The 14,500-nt window shown below is 50.2% G+C and overlaps 1 protein-coding gene across 2 annotated transcripts in view; it reads left to right on the top strand.

Moving 5' to 3' along the window:
* The first annotated feature begins 2,234 nt into the window (after positions 1-2,234).
* Positions 2,235-14,500, top strand: part of ITGA6 (integrin subunit alpha 6) — a 66,987-nt gene continuing 54,721 nt past the window's right edge. The window contains exon 1 of one of the 2 annotated variants that reach the window (XM_084892283.1): positions 2,235-2,668. In XM_084892283.1, the coding sequence (XP_084748409.1) occupies positions 2,487-2,668 (182 nt within the window). In that variant the 5' untranslated portion in view covers positions 2,235-2,486. The remainder of the gene's footprint in view (positions 2,669-14,500) is intronic. The other variant, XM_084892282.1, reaches the window with a different exon arrangement.

Here is a 14,500-nt window from a genome sequence, read left to right on the forward strand (position 1 = left end):
AGGGCAGTGGCCAGGGAGGTAGAATGTAGTTGAACTTAGGGAGCTCAGGGCAAGGTTTTTTTAACCAGCTCAGAAGTACTTCAGCTATGACAGTTCTGTCAGTGGCCCCGCTGAGTACCATCCTGCAGCAAGGTTCATTGTGTCCTAATAGCTTGGACCTGTCTCTCTCGAATAGTATGTGTTTAACATGAAGGGGAAAGGCGAACTTGCAACCGACTTGCAGGAAAAACCATATGGCAGATATTTCCTAGTTTACTAGTTTATAGTCTTCAACAGTTTCTCAGTCTTAACAAGGTTATCACACATCGCTTAAAACAGGGTGACCTCCAAGACTGTCTATTAAACTTGAACCCACTGCATCCCACTTTTGGTTGCCTAGGACTAGAGTTTTTGATTGGCAGATCCCCAACTATGCTGAGGGGACTCACTCTGGCCGCCGTCACCACCTGCGAACCATTGATGACGCTCAGGTGGCTGCTCTCTTGCTACGAATACCAGGAAGGCCTCTCCCCCACCCCCATGTGCACACACACAGCTCAGCTCTTCCCTGGGACTGCTCTCTGCTCCTGTTCCCAATGCAGGAACCCCAGGAGCCTCCGGCCTCGCACTCAGTCTTAACCATTTTTACCCTAGGGACTCCTTGGACAGGCTGCTGAAGACCATGGACCCCTTTTCAGAACAAGGCTTTTAAATGCACAAAAGTCTTGAAAAACAATTATATTGAAATACATTTAACACAACGTTTAAAAATTTGTACTATAGCAATACACATACTTTAATATATAGACATATATTTCATTTGTTTGTTTGTTTGTTTGTTTGTTTATTTAAGAGAGGAAAGGAGAGGAAGAGATAGAAACATCAATGATGAGAGAGAATCATTGATCGGCTGCTTCCTGCAGGCCCCACACTGGGGCTCGAGCCTGCAACCTGGGCATGTACCCTGACTAGGAATTGAACCATGACCTCCTGCTTCATAGGTCACACTGAGCCTTGCCAGCCCGGCAATACACATACTTTTTAATTGACATCTGACGTAAGATCTAGCTGAGGGCATACTTAATAACTGTGATGTGATGTGATGTGATGTGATGTGATGTGATGTAAAGAACCTGTGGGTTCCACTGGAGACTACTTGGGAGTCATAGATACTTACCCTACAGTCACTGTGGGATATCCTTCATCCATAATGAAAGGAAATGCTAAATGTCAGAGGTTTAAAAAAAATGTAAATTTTTTTGTTACCCAAATTCACTTGAATTTTCTCTCCCCAGGTTAAGAACCACTACAGGATAAAGGCGCGCCAGGGGTCAACCTCTCAATGGAGGCCCCAGCCCAAGTCCGAACCTTTAGGCCACCCACACAGAGCTCAGCACTGCCTCTGGGGGAAGTTCTTACAACTAGTCCCAGGAATTGGAGGGTAGGGAGGAGGCGTTCCTGAGCTTCGCGGGTACCCTTGAAACAAACCCTCCTTTACTGTGCACGGGGCTTCTCGGCCTCAGCACACCTGGAGACCAAGTTTTCAGTTGCTGACACCACTGTGGCTTCTGCCACGAGCTCTGGCCAAGGCTGGGCTTCCGTTTTCTCGTCTGGCAGAAAGAAAACACCCTGTCTCACAGGAGGGTGAGGAGGGGTCCATGAGATAACAGCTGCGAGCTGTACGTGGTGCAGCATTATCAAAGTGTGTGCCATTATCCTTTTTGAGAACAATCTATGCAGCTCTCTTCCCCCGAGTCTCTGGCGGCATGGGGTATGCGCTCCACAAACACTTGTGCAGAAGCAGACACTTGTGGAATGAATGAATGAATGAATGAATGAATGAATAGATAAAGCCTGCATTTGCACGTGGGCCTCGGTCTGCAAGAACACGAGGCTCCGGGCGCCTCGGGCCGGCGCCTCACCCACCTCTCCTTTCCTAACAGGTAGCAAACGCCGCCCTGGCCCTGCGCCCGAGCGGCAACCACAGTTCACGTGCTTATTTCCAGGGGGGGTCCCCCCACCCCGTCCCCCGGATGGGGCTGCTCGGCCCCGAGCTCGCCCTCTGCCTCTCGCGCCGCAGCTTCCGGGCCGGGTCCGGGGCGCCGGGCGGCGGGGGGCGGGCGGGGAGGGGACCGCACGCCGGGCGGCGGGGAAGGTGCGGGCGGCGGGCCGGGCGGGTGCGGGGAGGGCGGAGGGCGGGGCGGGGCGGGGCCGGGGCCTCGTCACCGGATAAAACGCCTGCGAGTCTCCAGAGAACAACGGGCTCATTGAGCGGAGGGAGCCGCCGGCGCGGGGGAGCGGCCTGGCGGAGAGCGCGACTCGTCCCGTCCCGGGGGTGGGGCCGCCGGAGGCCGGAGCACACTCAGGGCGCCGCGGTAGCTGCAGCGCCGCAGCCTCGAACCCGGACCCGAGCGCCGGGCGCCCGCGCACCTCGCAGCTCGCAGTTCCCAGCTCCCAGCTCCCAGCTCCCAGCTCCCGCTCCGGTCCCGGGGCGCCGACCTCCCCCGATGGCGGCCGCGGGGCGGCTGTGGCTGCTCTACCTGTCGGCGGGGCTGCTGCCCCGGCTCGGCGCCGCCTTCAACTTGGACACGCGCGAGGACAATGTGATCCGGAAAACCGGGGACCCCGGGAGCCTCTTCGGCTTCTCGCTGGCCATGCACCGGCAGCTGCACCCCGAGGACAAGCGGCTGTGAGTGCACTGATCTTCCGGCTCCCTAACCCCCCCACCCCCCTACCCCCCGACCCGGGCGCCGGCCCCCCCGAGCTCCCCCGGCCGCCCTGCCCCCCGGATGCCCCGCCCGGGGCACCCCGGCCCGGAGCGGAGCCTCCCCGCGTGCAGCCCGGGCCGGGGGAGAACCAAGCGCCGCCCCCTGCGGACCGCGGCCGGGGTCCAGGAGGGTCTGATCTGCCCCGAGAGTTTTACTTTTTTTTTCTTCTTTTTCCCCTTAAACGCGTACTTTGCGGTGGTCCTTCCCTCCGGGCATGTTTGCTGGGAACCCGGCAGGTGGCACGCTTCGCCGAGCTTCACGTGTGTGTGTGTGTGTGTGTGTGTGTGTGTGTGTGTGTGTGTGTCGGGCGGGGAGGGCGGGGGTGACTTGGGCTGCAGGGTCGCAGATCTGCTGCAGGGGGAAGGTTCCTGGGAGTGTCTGCTCCGGGGAGATCCAGGCCTTTTCCCAATGCACGGAGCGCCCCGGCCCCCCGCAGACTCGCGATCCCCGCAGAAGTTGGAAAGTCACTTTTTGCATCGTGTCCCGTGTGGCTTTCCCCGTGGGGCGGGTGCTCCTGCACGAGATACTTGAACACCCCCTCCCTAAAAAAATAGAATAAAATAAATGATGGGACTAACCCAGCACCTGCTCGAGGGACCACTTCTGCAGAGAAAACAAGCCCCTCCGAATGGTGTGCTCGCCCGCCGCCCCCAAACCATGCCCCCAGCCCAGGCCCCAAAGCGCCCGGCGGCACCCGCGACCCTTTGGGCGCCTGCACTGGGCAGGCCCAGCCCAGGGGCGAAAGCAATATGTCCGATCCGGGCTGGCGCTTTGCAAAGCCAGGTTTGGAAGTGACAGCCCCTTCCAGCCCCGTAGCCAGCGCCTCCCTGGAGAAAGTGGAGTCTGGCACTCTCAGCCTCGCTCCCCCCTTCCCCCCCCCCCCCCCCCCCCGCCCTCACCCCACCCCTTAGTGTTTGATTCCCACATGATCAAGCTGTTTAGGTTGGAGAGGGGGGTGTTTGGGAGCTTAGTCGACTTAATCGCAGTGGGGCTGCATTCTTGACCTGTGCTACCGAAAAATAAACTCACCAAAGCGGCCCCCTCCCCCGCCCCCCAACTCCCTGCGACTTTAGTTGAATTGAGGTCCTTCCAGGACCAACAGAGCGGAGAAAGCAAAGTGCAGGCACAGCCAAGAGAGGACTTTGTGTTCATGAGAGGCGAATGGAATTTTTAGATTTGGATTTCAGCAATTAAAGAACGTGGGAATAGGTGAATATTGTGGGCCCCTTAATCTTCGATTTTTTTTTTTTTAAAACACCTGCTAGTTAAGTAAAGGAATTAGTTGGGGGTGGGGAGGCCGCTGGCCAGTGGTCTGCCCCCTTGGCCAGCTGCTTCTGTCTGCTTTGGAAAGGATTGTTAAGCTGTAAATCTGAAGTGAAAGGTGGTGTCTGTTAAGTCGGTTAATGGAGGGCGGTTAGCGTGTCTGCATACTGAGGAGTGCCTAGATGTGCACCTACCCATACGGGGAGTTTGAACTTGTTAGTGCAGAGATGGCTGGGCCAGCAGAGGGAATCCACTCTCCTTGGCATTTTCTCTCTGCAGTCAGATGCCCACTGGAGCTGGTGGCTTCCCTGAGGTACTTGTTCAAGCGAACTTTTTGAAGGGGAAGTGCTGGGGCAAGAACATGTCCTTGGGATGGGAGATGTGAAAAAAAAAAAGTGATTGTAGCCAGGAATCTGTGTTGTCACCAAGGTTATCAGCATGCTTGCTACAACTTGTTACTGCTGTGGACTTCTTGGCTGTTAGAGCCGCGGCAAGTCCTCCCCTGGGGTCAGAATAAGCCTCTGGGGTGTGATGCCCTCTAGAAATCTCTTCTTAGGGGTTAACGGAGGGACTGATCAGAACCTCAGATGGGGGGACAGGCCCACTTTAAGGAGACTGGATGTTTCCCTAGAGCCTGGAGTATGGCAGTGACCACACTGTAGGGCAGTGGTCGGCAAACTCATTAGTCAACAGAGCCAATATCGACAGTACAACGATTGAAATTTCTTTTGAGAGCCACAGTTTTTTAACTTAAACTTCTTCTAAGGCCACTTCTTCAAAATAGACTCACCCAGGCCATGGCATTTTGTGGAAGGGCCACATTCAAGGGGCCAAAGAGCTGCATGTGGCTTGAGAGCCGCAGTTTGCCGACCACGGCTCTAGGGGGCTGGGTGTATGTCAAATGCCACTCCCTTTTGGTCAAGTATTTCAGCTCCAGGAGCAGCATTGCCCTCTGAGGGGAACGTGCACACACAGGCCATACCCACATCTGTTGTCATCTTTGTCAGTAAAGGATGTGGGTGTAAATATCAGCCAGGGAGGTCTAGACCCCACTGGCCCAGCTTCCTAAACTTGGCACTCTCTGGACAAGCTCAGTGAGAAGTGTTTCTGGTGGCGAGACCTGAGCTCAAACTCGTTCTCAGTCAGTTAGTAGCTGTTGTATTACTTTGAGCCTTAGTTTCTTTATCTGTAAAACGGAGATAGTACTGTTTAATTAAGGTTGTTGTGAGTTAAGAGATAACATGTTTATTTGCTGATTAAATGGTAGCTGTTAATGGTGATAAATTTAGAAACAGTAATTGAATTCTTAATACTATGCAGAGGTTAAGCATTCTGTGATTCTAAGACTGCCAAAGAGTAAAAAGCCAAAAGTTATTGTAGTTTGGGCAATTGATGTTTTAAACTCTGAGTCACATTTATAAAACCCATGTTCAAAACAATCTAACTTTTAATCCGGCTTTAATTAGATTTATAACAAGAGAAAATTTAGTGAACAAGAGACTTTGAGTTAGGAGAAGTAAAATATCAAAGATGTGCGGGAACATAAGATGAATGCCCTTCTCTAGAAACCACGATAGATTTTTCTGGGTTAAATTTTCTACAATGCCGTTTGACTATTTAGTAACAACTTAAACTCTAGTTAAGATTTTATACTAGAATAATACTGTATCTGAGAGCCGTAAAACATGTTGTGTATTCCTCAAACGTTCAACAATGTGACACTGAATTAGAGACTCTAAAACACCACTCAGGTTTTTAGGCTGTATATTAAAGAAGTTTCAGACTTCAAAATATTTATAGGTTTGGCTGAGTTACTGAGGCCAGGGTCTGAAAGCCTTGGAATCTTTCATTTCTCTAGGTAGTTAAGGCTGAGTCACACACCACCACTCCCATCTCCCACCCTCCCAGGTGGCAAGTCTGGGAAGACATGTGGGTATGCCCATCCTGTGAATCATCAGGCTTAGCTCTGCTGGGAAGATTATACAGATCTATGTATGGCTGCAGGGCAGAACCCAGCAGAGGGAGAGCTATAGGAGATCCTCCCGTGGGATAATTCTGGACTTACCCCCATTTTCTTTTCAGGAACTTTCTGATCTCCACCATCTTCCATAGGCTGCCAGGCCCGTCACTCTCTTCGGACTCTGTGGTGCTTGTTCTTATTTTCCCGAGTTGTGATGCCCCCACTTAAAAAAATCATGTTTCTTGGACTAGGGATTATCTAGTCCGACTGGCTCTCTTTGTAGATGAAGAAACTGAAGCCGAAAGGTAAAAAAAATGTCTAAATTCTGGATAAGCAGAATCTAAATAGGATCTGGATTTGACCCTGATATTTCTGACACGTGTGAATGCCATCTTTAAAAGGAAATATCAGAAATGCCCTTCAGACCGAAATAAATTGGCTAGCATCTGAGCTTTGGGAATGCACTATGTTAGGTTGATTTATTAAACTGCTTCCCACATGGGTCACGGCTGCCTATTTAAATATCTGTGCTTGGACTGGCTTCCTCTTGGCCCTTATACCAACTGGCCTTGGATCAGCTTCTGGGTCCCTCCTCCTTTGCCTGTCACCCCCCCCCCCCCCCCCCCTTTTCTGGAAAAGCCCAGTGAGTAGTGACTAGCTAGCTGGGGATCAGAGTTTCTTCAGGATGTGTACCTAAGCCCTTGCTTCCTTGAATTCGTTCAGAGTGCCATGTGGCCCAAGGCCATCATCCAGGCACTGTGACTGTGCTCAGTCACCTTGAGTCCTGAGAGTCCACACGGACAGGGACACTTAGAGATCATAGGGCTCTGCAAGAACGCAGAAATAAACAAGTTTAACGTTTACCCAAGCAGTTTACATGTATCCACCTGAAGACAAGGTTGAGATGCGGACCAGAGAATTCACTTGGTCTGAATACTTCGTTGGGAAAGTCAGGCTACATGCTTATATAGATTTCTCCACTATTGTAAAGAAGCCATTATGCCGCTTTTAGCTGCATAAGTCTGTATTTTAAGCATAACAATAATATTAATTTAATTTAAGATCTTGTAACCAAATAGTACTGGAATTATGGCATATGGCACCTTTAGGACCTTGGCTCAACAGACTACAGTGGGCAGAGTTGGCCAGCCTATTACTTGGCACTTGCAAGAGGGACAGTGGAGACATAATAGAAAATACTGTTGTGTGTAGATGACAGGGTCAGTTTTACCTGGAACACTGATCGGTTCCAAGTCCGCCCATCTTACAGAATATAGTCATATCTCAAGAACCAGTTTAGATTTCTCATTGGAAGTTTTTTTTTAGCCCCACCTGCACTCCAGCAATTTTCTCTTCCTTTGAATGTTTGCAGCATTTACTGTCAGGTGTCTGACAGTTCTGATGGTTTTCTGTTTTACTCTTACCTGCCTTTTCAGAGGATGATCCAATCTCTCCCAACTGGGTTATAGGTTGTGTGAGGGCAGGGGTCTTTTTTTTTTTTTTTTTAATCCTCATCCGAGGATATTTTTCCATTGATTTTTTTCAGAGAGAGTGGAAGGGAGGAGGAGACACAAACACACAGAGGAATATTGATGTGAGAGAGACATCAATTGGTTGCCTCCCATATTCACTGGCTGCTCATCAGGGCAACCTAGGAAATCTCTTTGCAAATTCTAGGCTCAGCCCGGCTCTATGGCGCTAGATGTGGTCAGTTTCTGTAGATGTGATCCAAGAATCTGTTCTTAAAGTTTTCCCAGTTGGAGCTAAATGAGCTTTCCTTTTTATGTGCAGAAGGCAGCATTATGGACTGGGTAAGAGTGGACTCGAGAGCTAGAGCCTAGGTCCCGCTGTAGTCTAAGGCAAGCTGGGATCAAAGCCTGCTCTGCATTTACTAGCTGTGACATGGTGCAGGACTCCCACAGTTCTGCACACAGTTCCACTGTGGGGGTTTTCCCCCACACACCACCAAACAGTTCTCAGATACCAGCTGGGTATCCTACAATGTAACTCAATTCTGACCTTGTCAACCTGGAGGGAGCATCAGATCCCACAGGTTAAGGACTCAGTCCTACAAGACCTCCTTTCCCCCACTTCAGCTACCAATTGTAAGTCCAGGTTGTCTGCTAGACCAGCTACAGATTGGAGATTACCACGACTCCCTGCTTGGGTTCAATTAATTTGCTAGAGTGGCTCACAGAACTCAGAAAAGCATTTTACTTACTAGATTACCAGTTTAGTAATAAAAGATTAAAAGATAGGAACTCAGGAATGAATGGCCAGATTGGGGAAGATGCATAGGGCAGGATGTGGAGAGGTGTGGGGGTGGGACCACGCAGGGTGTGTGTGTGTGTGTGTGTGTGTGTGTGTGTGTGAGAGAGAGGCGGGGGCGGGGGGGGGGGGGAACTTCCAGGTTCTCTCTGAGCATACTGCTCTCTGGGGATCTCCATGTGCTTACCAAACCTGGAAGTTCTCCAAACGCCATGCTTTTGGATTGTTAATGGAGGCTTCTCGGCATAGGTACTATAATTGATTAAATCTTTGGCTGTTGGTGTTTGAATTCAACCTCTAGCCCCTCTCCCCTCCCCCCTCCCAGGAGGTCAGGACTGAAAGTTCCAGCCCTCTAATGAAGGGTTTAGTTCTCCTGGCAACCAGCCCCCCTTCTTAGGTGCTTTCCTAAAGACATCTCATTGACGTAACAAGAGACAGTTTTTGTCACTGTGATCTCTTAGGAAATTCCAAGGGCTTTAGGAGCCCTGTGCCAGAAACAGGGATTTTAAAGACCAGGTATGTAGTTATTGTCAATCATAACACCTGTATAGTTTTATAAGTCAATACCTAACCTCTCGAGGCTTCTCTTTCCTCCGCTGTAAAGTGAGGATAATTGAACCTTAGACTAGTGCGGCCCAGAGGAGGCACTTCGTGTTCGTTAAATAAACGTGGAAGGCAAGGTTGTAAGAGGTGAAGAGGTTGTAAATCCACACAGTCCTTGCTTCCTTGGCCTGGGCAGCGTGCAGATTTTGAACCTTTAGCAGATTTTGGGTTGTTAAACTGGCACTTAGACTAGCAAACGGTGATCTCTAGGAACTAAAGCAAGAAAGAGGCTCGTTATTAATTAGGCTTGAACTGGGACCTGGCTCTTCACCATTGTTGGTCCCTGGTAGCCTGCTGCTCTCAGTTCTTTTCTGTTTAGATAAATAAAGCAAGACAATTCTAACTCAGTTTAGCTATTTCAAGGTTAGCGTTTTTGCAGAATGACACTTTTCACAGGCCACAGACCTTATAGCAGCGATCTCTCTCTCTCTCTCTCTCTCTCTCTCTCTCTCTCTCTCTCTCACACACACACACACACACACACACACACACACATATCCTGGATCGCAGTGTTGGATACTGCTATCACTTCATCTATTCCCGAGTAGGCAAAAAGACTTGAGAACACTTTTAAGTGTGCTCTCTCAGGACAGGCTGTAAGATTTGGGTGTTAAAAAGGTCTCCTATGAGTTCACACCTGCTCTGAATTAGGGGGAACAGGGAAGGTGCCACTGAAGCAACTGTAGGAGGTAAAGACAAGAGACCTGGAGCCATGGGTGTCTGCTCACAGGTTTATTTGCCAACTGGCTAGCTGTGTTTCTGCATGTCACACAGTCCAACGATTACTTTTTTTGGAACACCATTTCAGATGGAGTATCAGAAAGGCCTTTTAGAGAAGTAGGCCTTTTAAGCCCGGGGGTGTAGAAATGAAAATAAACGTTGGAATAACTTGAAGGGGGCACGCTGGTTAGTGATAGGAAGAATAAACGGAGCACAGGTCCTGCCTGTTTACCCAGCGTGTGCTTGGCTCTGGGTGGCGGGACCTGTGTCCCTACAGTTTCTCCACTTTGCCAAGGACATTCATTTGTACTGAGGTTATGTTAATTGTGTGTGTGGTACGAGTGATAATAAACATTTCGGGCCCGGAGGGAAGGACGTCACTGAAGCATAAGCCTTCAGAGCCAGCGGACCCTTTTCTCCTGGCGGAATCGGAGGCCATTGCTCCAGTGGGCAGTCTCTGTGCACCCAGCAAAGCACCATGACGTGACATGACGTTAACTAGAGGATCCTCACCAAGGCGTGTCACGGCCAGCAGTGTGGGCGGCCCATTTGGCAACACGGGGGTGGTGGTGGTGGTGGTGGTGGTGGTGAGTTTGAGGTTTGCTCTTCTTGCTGAGGAGAGTGAAAAGTCCTGCCAGGTCAGGTGATGGCCTGCCCCCCCCCCTGCCCCGCCCCCCCTCCCCGCTTCCACTGGAAAGGTCACTCCCTTTGTCCTTGAGAACAAAAGGCGTTTTGAAGTTGTGACATGGAAGTGTGTAGACGTCTATAAGACTCTGGAGAGGTTGGAGCTATATAGAAAAAGCCATTTAAAAGAGCTGGGATGAATGTAGTGATGATGGCTTAAGGACTCCAACTTTGCTGCGACACAAACCCATGCTTTAAAAAAATCCGAAGCGTCCTCAAGTAAGGAGAAGCTTGAAGAGGCTGTGCTGTGACCAGGGGGGTGTGCAGAAACATGATTCTGGGACCACAGCATCTGCCGCGCTGGCCTCATGGCTGCTGGCGAGACTAGGCACGTGTGCTCTCTCAGGACAGCGCGCAGGAGAAACGGAGCTGGCTTTGAGATCTGGGTGACAAAAAGGTCTCCTATGAGTTCACACGTGCAAAAGGAGGTGGATGTGGACACTGCTGGGCCTGCTAGAGGCTCAAGGACTGAGGGCCTGGGCCGGACAGGGGCAGAGGCCTGCCGAGCCAGAGGGTCCGAAGCCCAGGGGAGGAAGTGGGGGCCGGCTGGAGCAGTGTTTCGGATACCATATCCGACCAGCCAGTTAGAAAGAAACGCGCTTCCTAAGCCTTGTGTTATATTTAGAAAGCGCCCAACCAAGTCTGCCACGGAGATTAACCGAGAGAGTGTGGGGAGGCCTCTGGGCCCGCACTCAGGATGGTCCGGGAGGTGAGTGCCGAGAGGCAGCCTTTGCCCGGCTTCCCGGCATGCCAGCCAGGAGCCAGCTGAGCTTTCTCACTGTCCGAGGGTAGGAAATGATTGGTCTTTGGTTAGTGCACTCATTTCTGTGTATGTGTGTATGTATGTGTCCATGTATGTTATATCTCAACCTAAAAGAAATAGGGGCTTTCATCCAACACGAGGAACCAGTAAAAACTTGGAGGGGCCTGTGCTCTGGACCCGCTAGGGAACTCATAACCAGCTTTTTTGGGTTTTTCTATAGAAGTTGTTAGCTCAACAGATACTTGTTTATCATTGTCTGTGTATGAGGCACTGATCTAGTGCTGGAGATATCGCAGCAAACAAAATAGATAAAATTCCTGCGTAGGTTCTGTGAGGGAGACAGACAAAATGAGGAGGGCATTATGTTAGGTGGTAAGAGGTGATACAGAGGAAAATAAAGTGGAGAAATGGAATAGGGGGTGGGACTGCGGTGGGTAGTGGTTGGCTATAGGCCCGTCAGGGAAGACTTCACTGAGGAGGTGAAGGTGGGAGTCATGTCAGTATTGGAGGGAAGAGCATTCCCGGCAAAGAGAGCAGCAGGTGCCAAGGCCCCGAGGCAGAGGCACGTGTGGCCTGCTCAGTAACGGCAAGGAGGCCGATGGTCTCCTGGAGGCAGGTCGGGTAGAGCCTTATGGTGATTGAAAAACTGGCTTTTACTCAGGAATGACATGGGAAGCTACTGGGGAATGCTGAGAAGAGTATGATTCCACTGGATTTTCAATGGATTTTTTAGCTGCTCCATTGTTGAGAATAGACTGTATGAGGGCAAGGGTAGATAGAGTGACATTCGTGAGGAGGCTCCTGTAATGATAGATACGAGGCCATGGTGGTTTGGACCAACATGGTAGCAGTGAAGATAGTGAGTGGTGGGATTCTGGACATGTTTTTGAAGGTAGAGCCAATGGGATTTCCTGTGGACTCATTAGTAAGTGAGAGAAAAGAATGTAAGGTTCTTTTACCTGAGTAGCTAGAAGGATGTGAGGTTGTGACATAAGGGTTTGGGGGAGACCTTAAAAGGCATAGATACTGAGGGAAGGCCAAGAGTTTGATTTTATTTTTATTTTTTAAAAATACATTTTCATTGATTTCAGAGAGGGAGAGAGAGAGAGAAACATCAGTGATGAGAGAGACTCATTGATTGGCTGCTTCCTGAATGCCCCCAACTGGGGATCGAGCCCACAACCTGGGCGTGTGCCCTTGACCGGAATCAAATCTGGGACCCTTTAGTTTGCAGACTGGTGCTCTATCCACTGAGCCAAACCGACGAGGGCTAGAAGTTTGACTTTAGGCACGTATTTGAGATGTCTAGACAACCAGGTGGAATTGTTGAGTACGCTGCTATATTAGAGTCTGAAGTTCAGGTGGGAAGGTTTGGATTGAAGACACAGAGGTGAGGGAGATGAAGGGAACCAGTCTCAGAGATGGAGAGGAATGGCCTGTATGGTAGGAGAACTAGGAGTGCTATCCTGGAATTGTTTTAGGAGTGAGCCATCATTGTCATGTGACCCTGAGAACTGATCCCTGCTATAGCAACGTGGAGGCCATGGGGATCTTACCAGAGCACTGGGGGAGGAGGATTGTGGCGGGGGGTGGGGGTGGGGGGGCAATGCCTGGTTGGAGTAGGTTGGAGAGAGAATAGAAGAAGGAGACAAAGAATAGGAACTCTGAGATTTGCTGAAGAAAGGAGAACAAGCACTAAGGGGAAAATGGGGTTGAGAGGGAATTCAAAAATTTTTAAAATCCTCACCTGAGGATATGAGAGAGAGGGAGAGAGAGAGGGAGAGAGAGAGAAAAGAGAATTATCAGTTGGTTGCCGCCCATACGCACCCTCGAAGCCTCACCAGGGATCGAACGCACAGCCTGGGTATGTGCCCTGATCAGAATGGAACTGGCAGCTTTTTGGTGCATGAGACGACACCCTCTACCCAACGGAGCCACACTGACCAGGGCTCATCATTTTTTCTTTTTTAAGCTGGGATAAAATTATAGTGAGCTGGTCAGTTGATGCTGACTCAGTAGAAAAGGGAAACTGCACGCAGGAGAAGGAGGAGCGGGTGTGTGATGCCTGCGGGGAGGTGAGAGGGGTACCCCAGTGGCGGGGTGGGCCTAGTTACCGCACCACAGAGGGCACCGATGCAGGTAGGTGGAAGATTGTGAGGTGTGGCTTTTTTTTTGTTTGTTTGTTTGTTTGTTTGCTTGCTTCTAATTTCTCAATGAGTAACAGCAGATCATAAGTTCTAAGCTACTCCCAACTTGTGTAGCCTGTAGGAGTGAGCACTCCATTCTAGAATCGGAGGGATGTGGGGATTGAATCTCAGCTTCTTCACATTCCGTGGATTTGACCTGGGGCAAGTTACTCGTCCTTATCAGTAAAATGGAGGCACGGACAGTACCAAGCCCACAGGCCTGTGCAGATTAACTGTGGGAATATAAAGCACGTAGCATAGAGCTCGGCATGGCCAGGGAACAGCAGCCTGTACTGTGGCGGCTGCCTTACTGTAAAATAGGAATTCCCTCACACGGGGAGTTTTGTAGCTATCTTATCTTTATAGTCTGGGAGACGGCAGGCAGCCGTTGGGAGTCAGGTCAAAGGTGAGGTTGCCCCATGGGCAACAGCCAGAGTCAGAGCAGTTCACAGGAGGACGGGAACTGTAACATTGTCTTCATTGAAGAGAGGAAGGGGAAATGTGGGGCTTGGAAGAAGGAAGAGAAAATGGCAACACATCAAAACCCTCCAAGAATCTCCAGCTCCTGATGCTATATTCCCGCTACAGAGACGCCCCTCCCCCACCTTTTATTTTGTTAAATTCTTGAGCCAAGGCTCATTTCATGTGTTGCGTGTGCATTTCCCATGTGGGAGTGTCTGCAAGTTCTGGTATTATCTTGGCATGGTGTCTGCGTGTCCTCCGGGCCAGGTAGATCCCAGGGTGTGGACAGGTGGGCGTGTGCTGTGCAGGGTGGATGTGAGCTGGGAACAGGGTAGGGCCCCCAGGACGTGGCCTCCTGCTGGCCTGGTCCATCATCGTCTTTGTGATCCTGGTCAGCATGTCCAATGTCTCCCTTGAGGCATTGAAAAGAAATGACTCACGGCCTTGCTGAACGGCCAGGAATGTACTATGGATAAGAGCACTATGGGCTCTAAGACACTGCCAGCTTTTAATCTCTTCTTTCACAATAAAGAGTACAGGCTGACGAGGTAGCCTGCGGTAAATCAGAATCTTGAAAATATCTCTGAAATTATGCAAGAGTTTGAATAATCAGGACTTTAGCATTTATTTCCCTGGGGTGTGCCGCAAATTAGGTGGCATGATGGCGAGGTGTCTTTTTTTTTTTTTTTTTTTTTTTTTTTTTAAGTTTTATCACTGTAGTGCAGAATGGAATGTGTAAGCTTATAATATAAAACAAGAGGCTTTAAACACACACACACACACATACACACACACACAAAGAGGCTTTAGAGACATTTCAAGCTTTTGGTGGTTGCTTTGTTTG

The sequence above is a fragment of the Pipistrellus hanaki genome (assembly GCF_964339955.1).
Source record: "Pipistrellus hanaki genome assembly, chromosome: 8".
Lineage (NCBI taxonomy): Eukaryota > Metazoa > Chordata > Mammalia > Chiroptera > Vespertilionidae > Pipistrellus > Pipistrellus hanaki.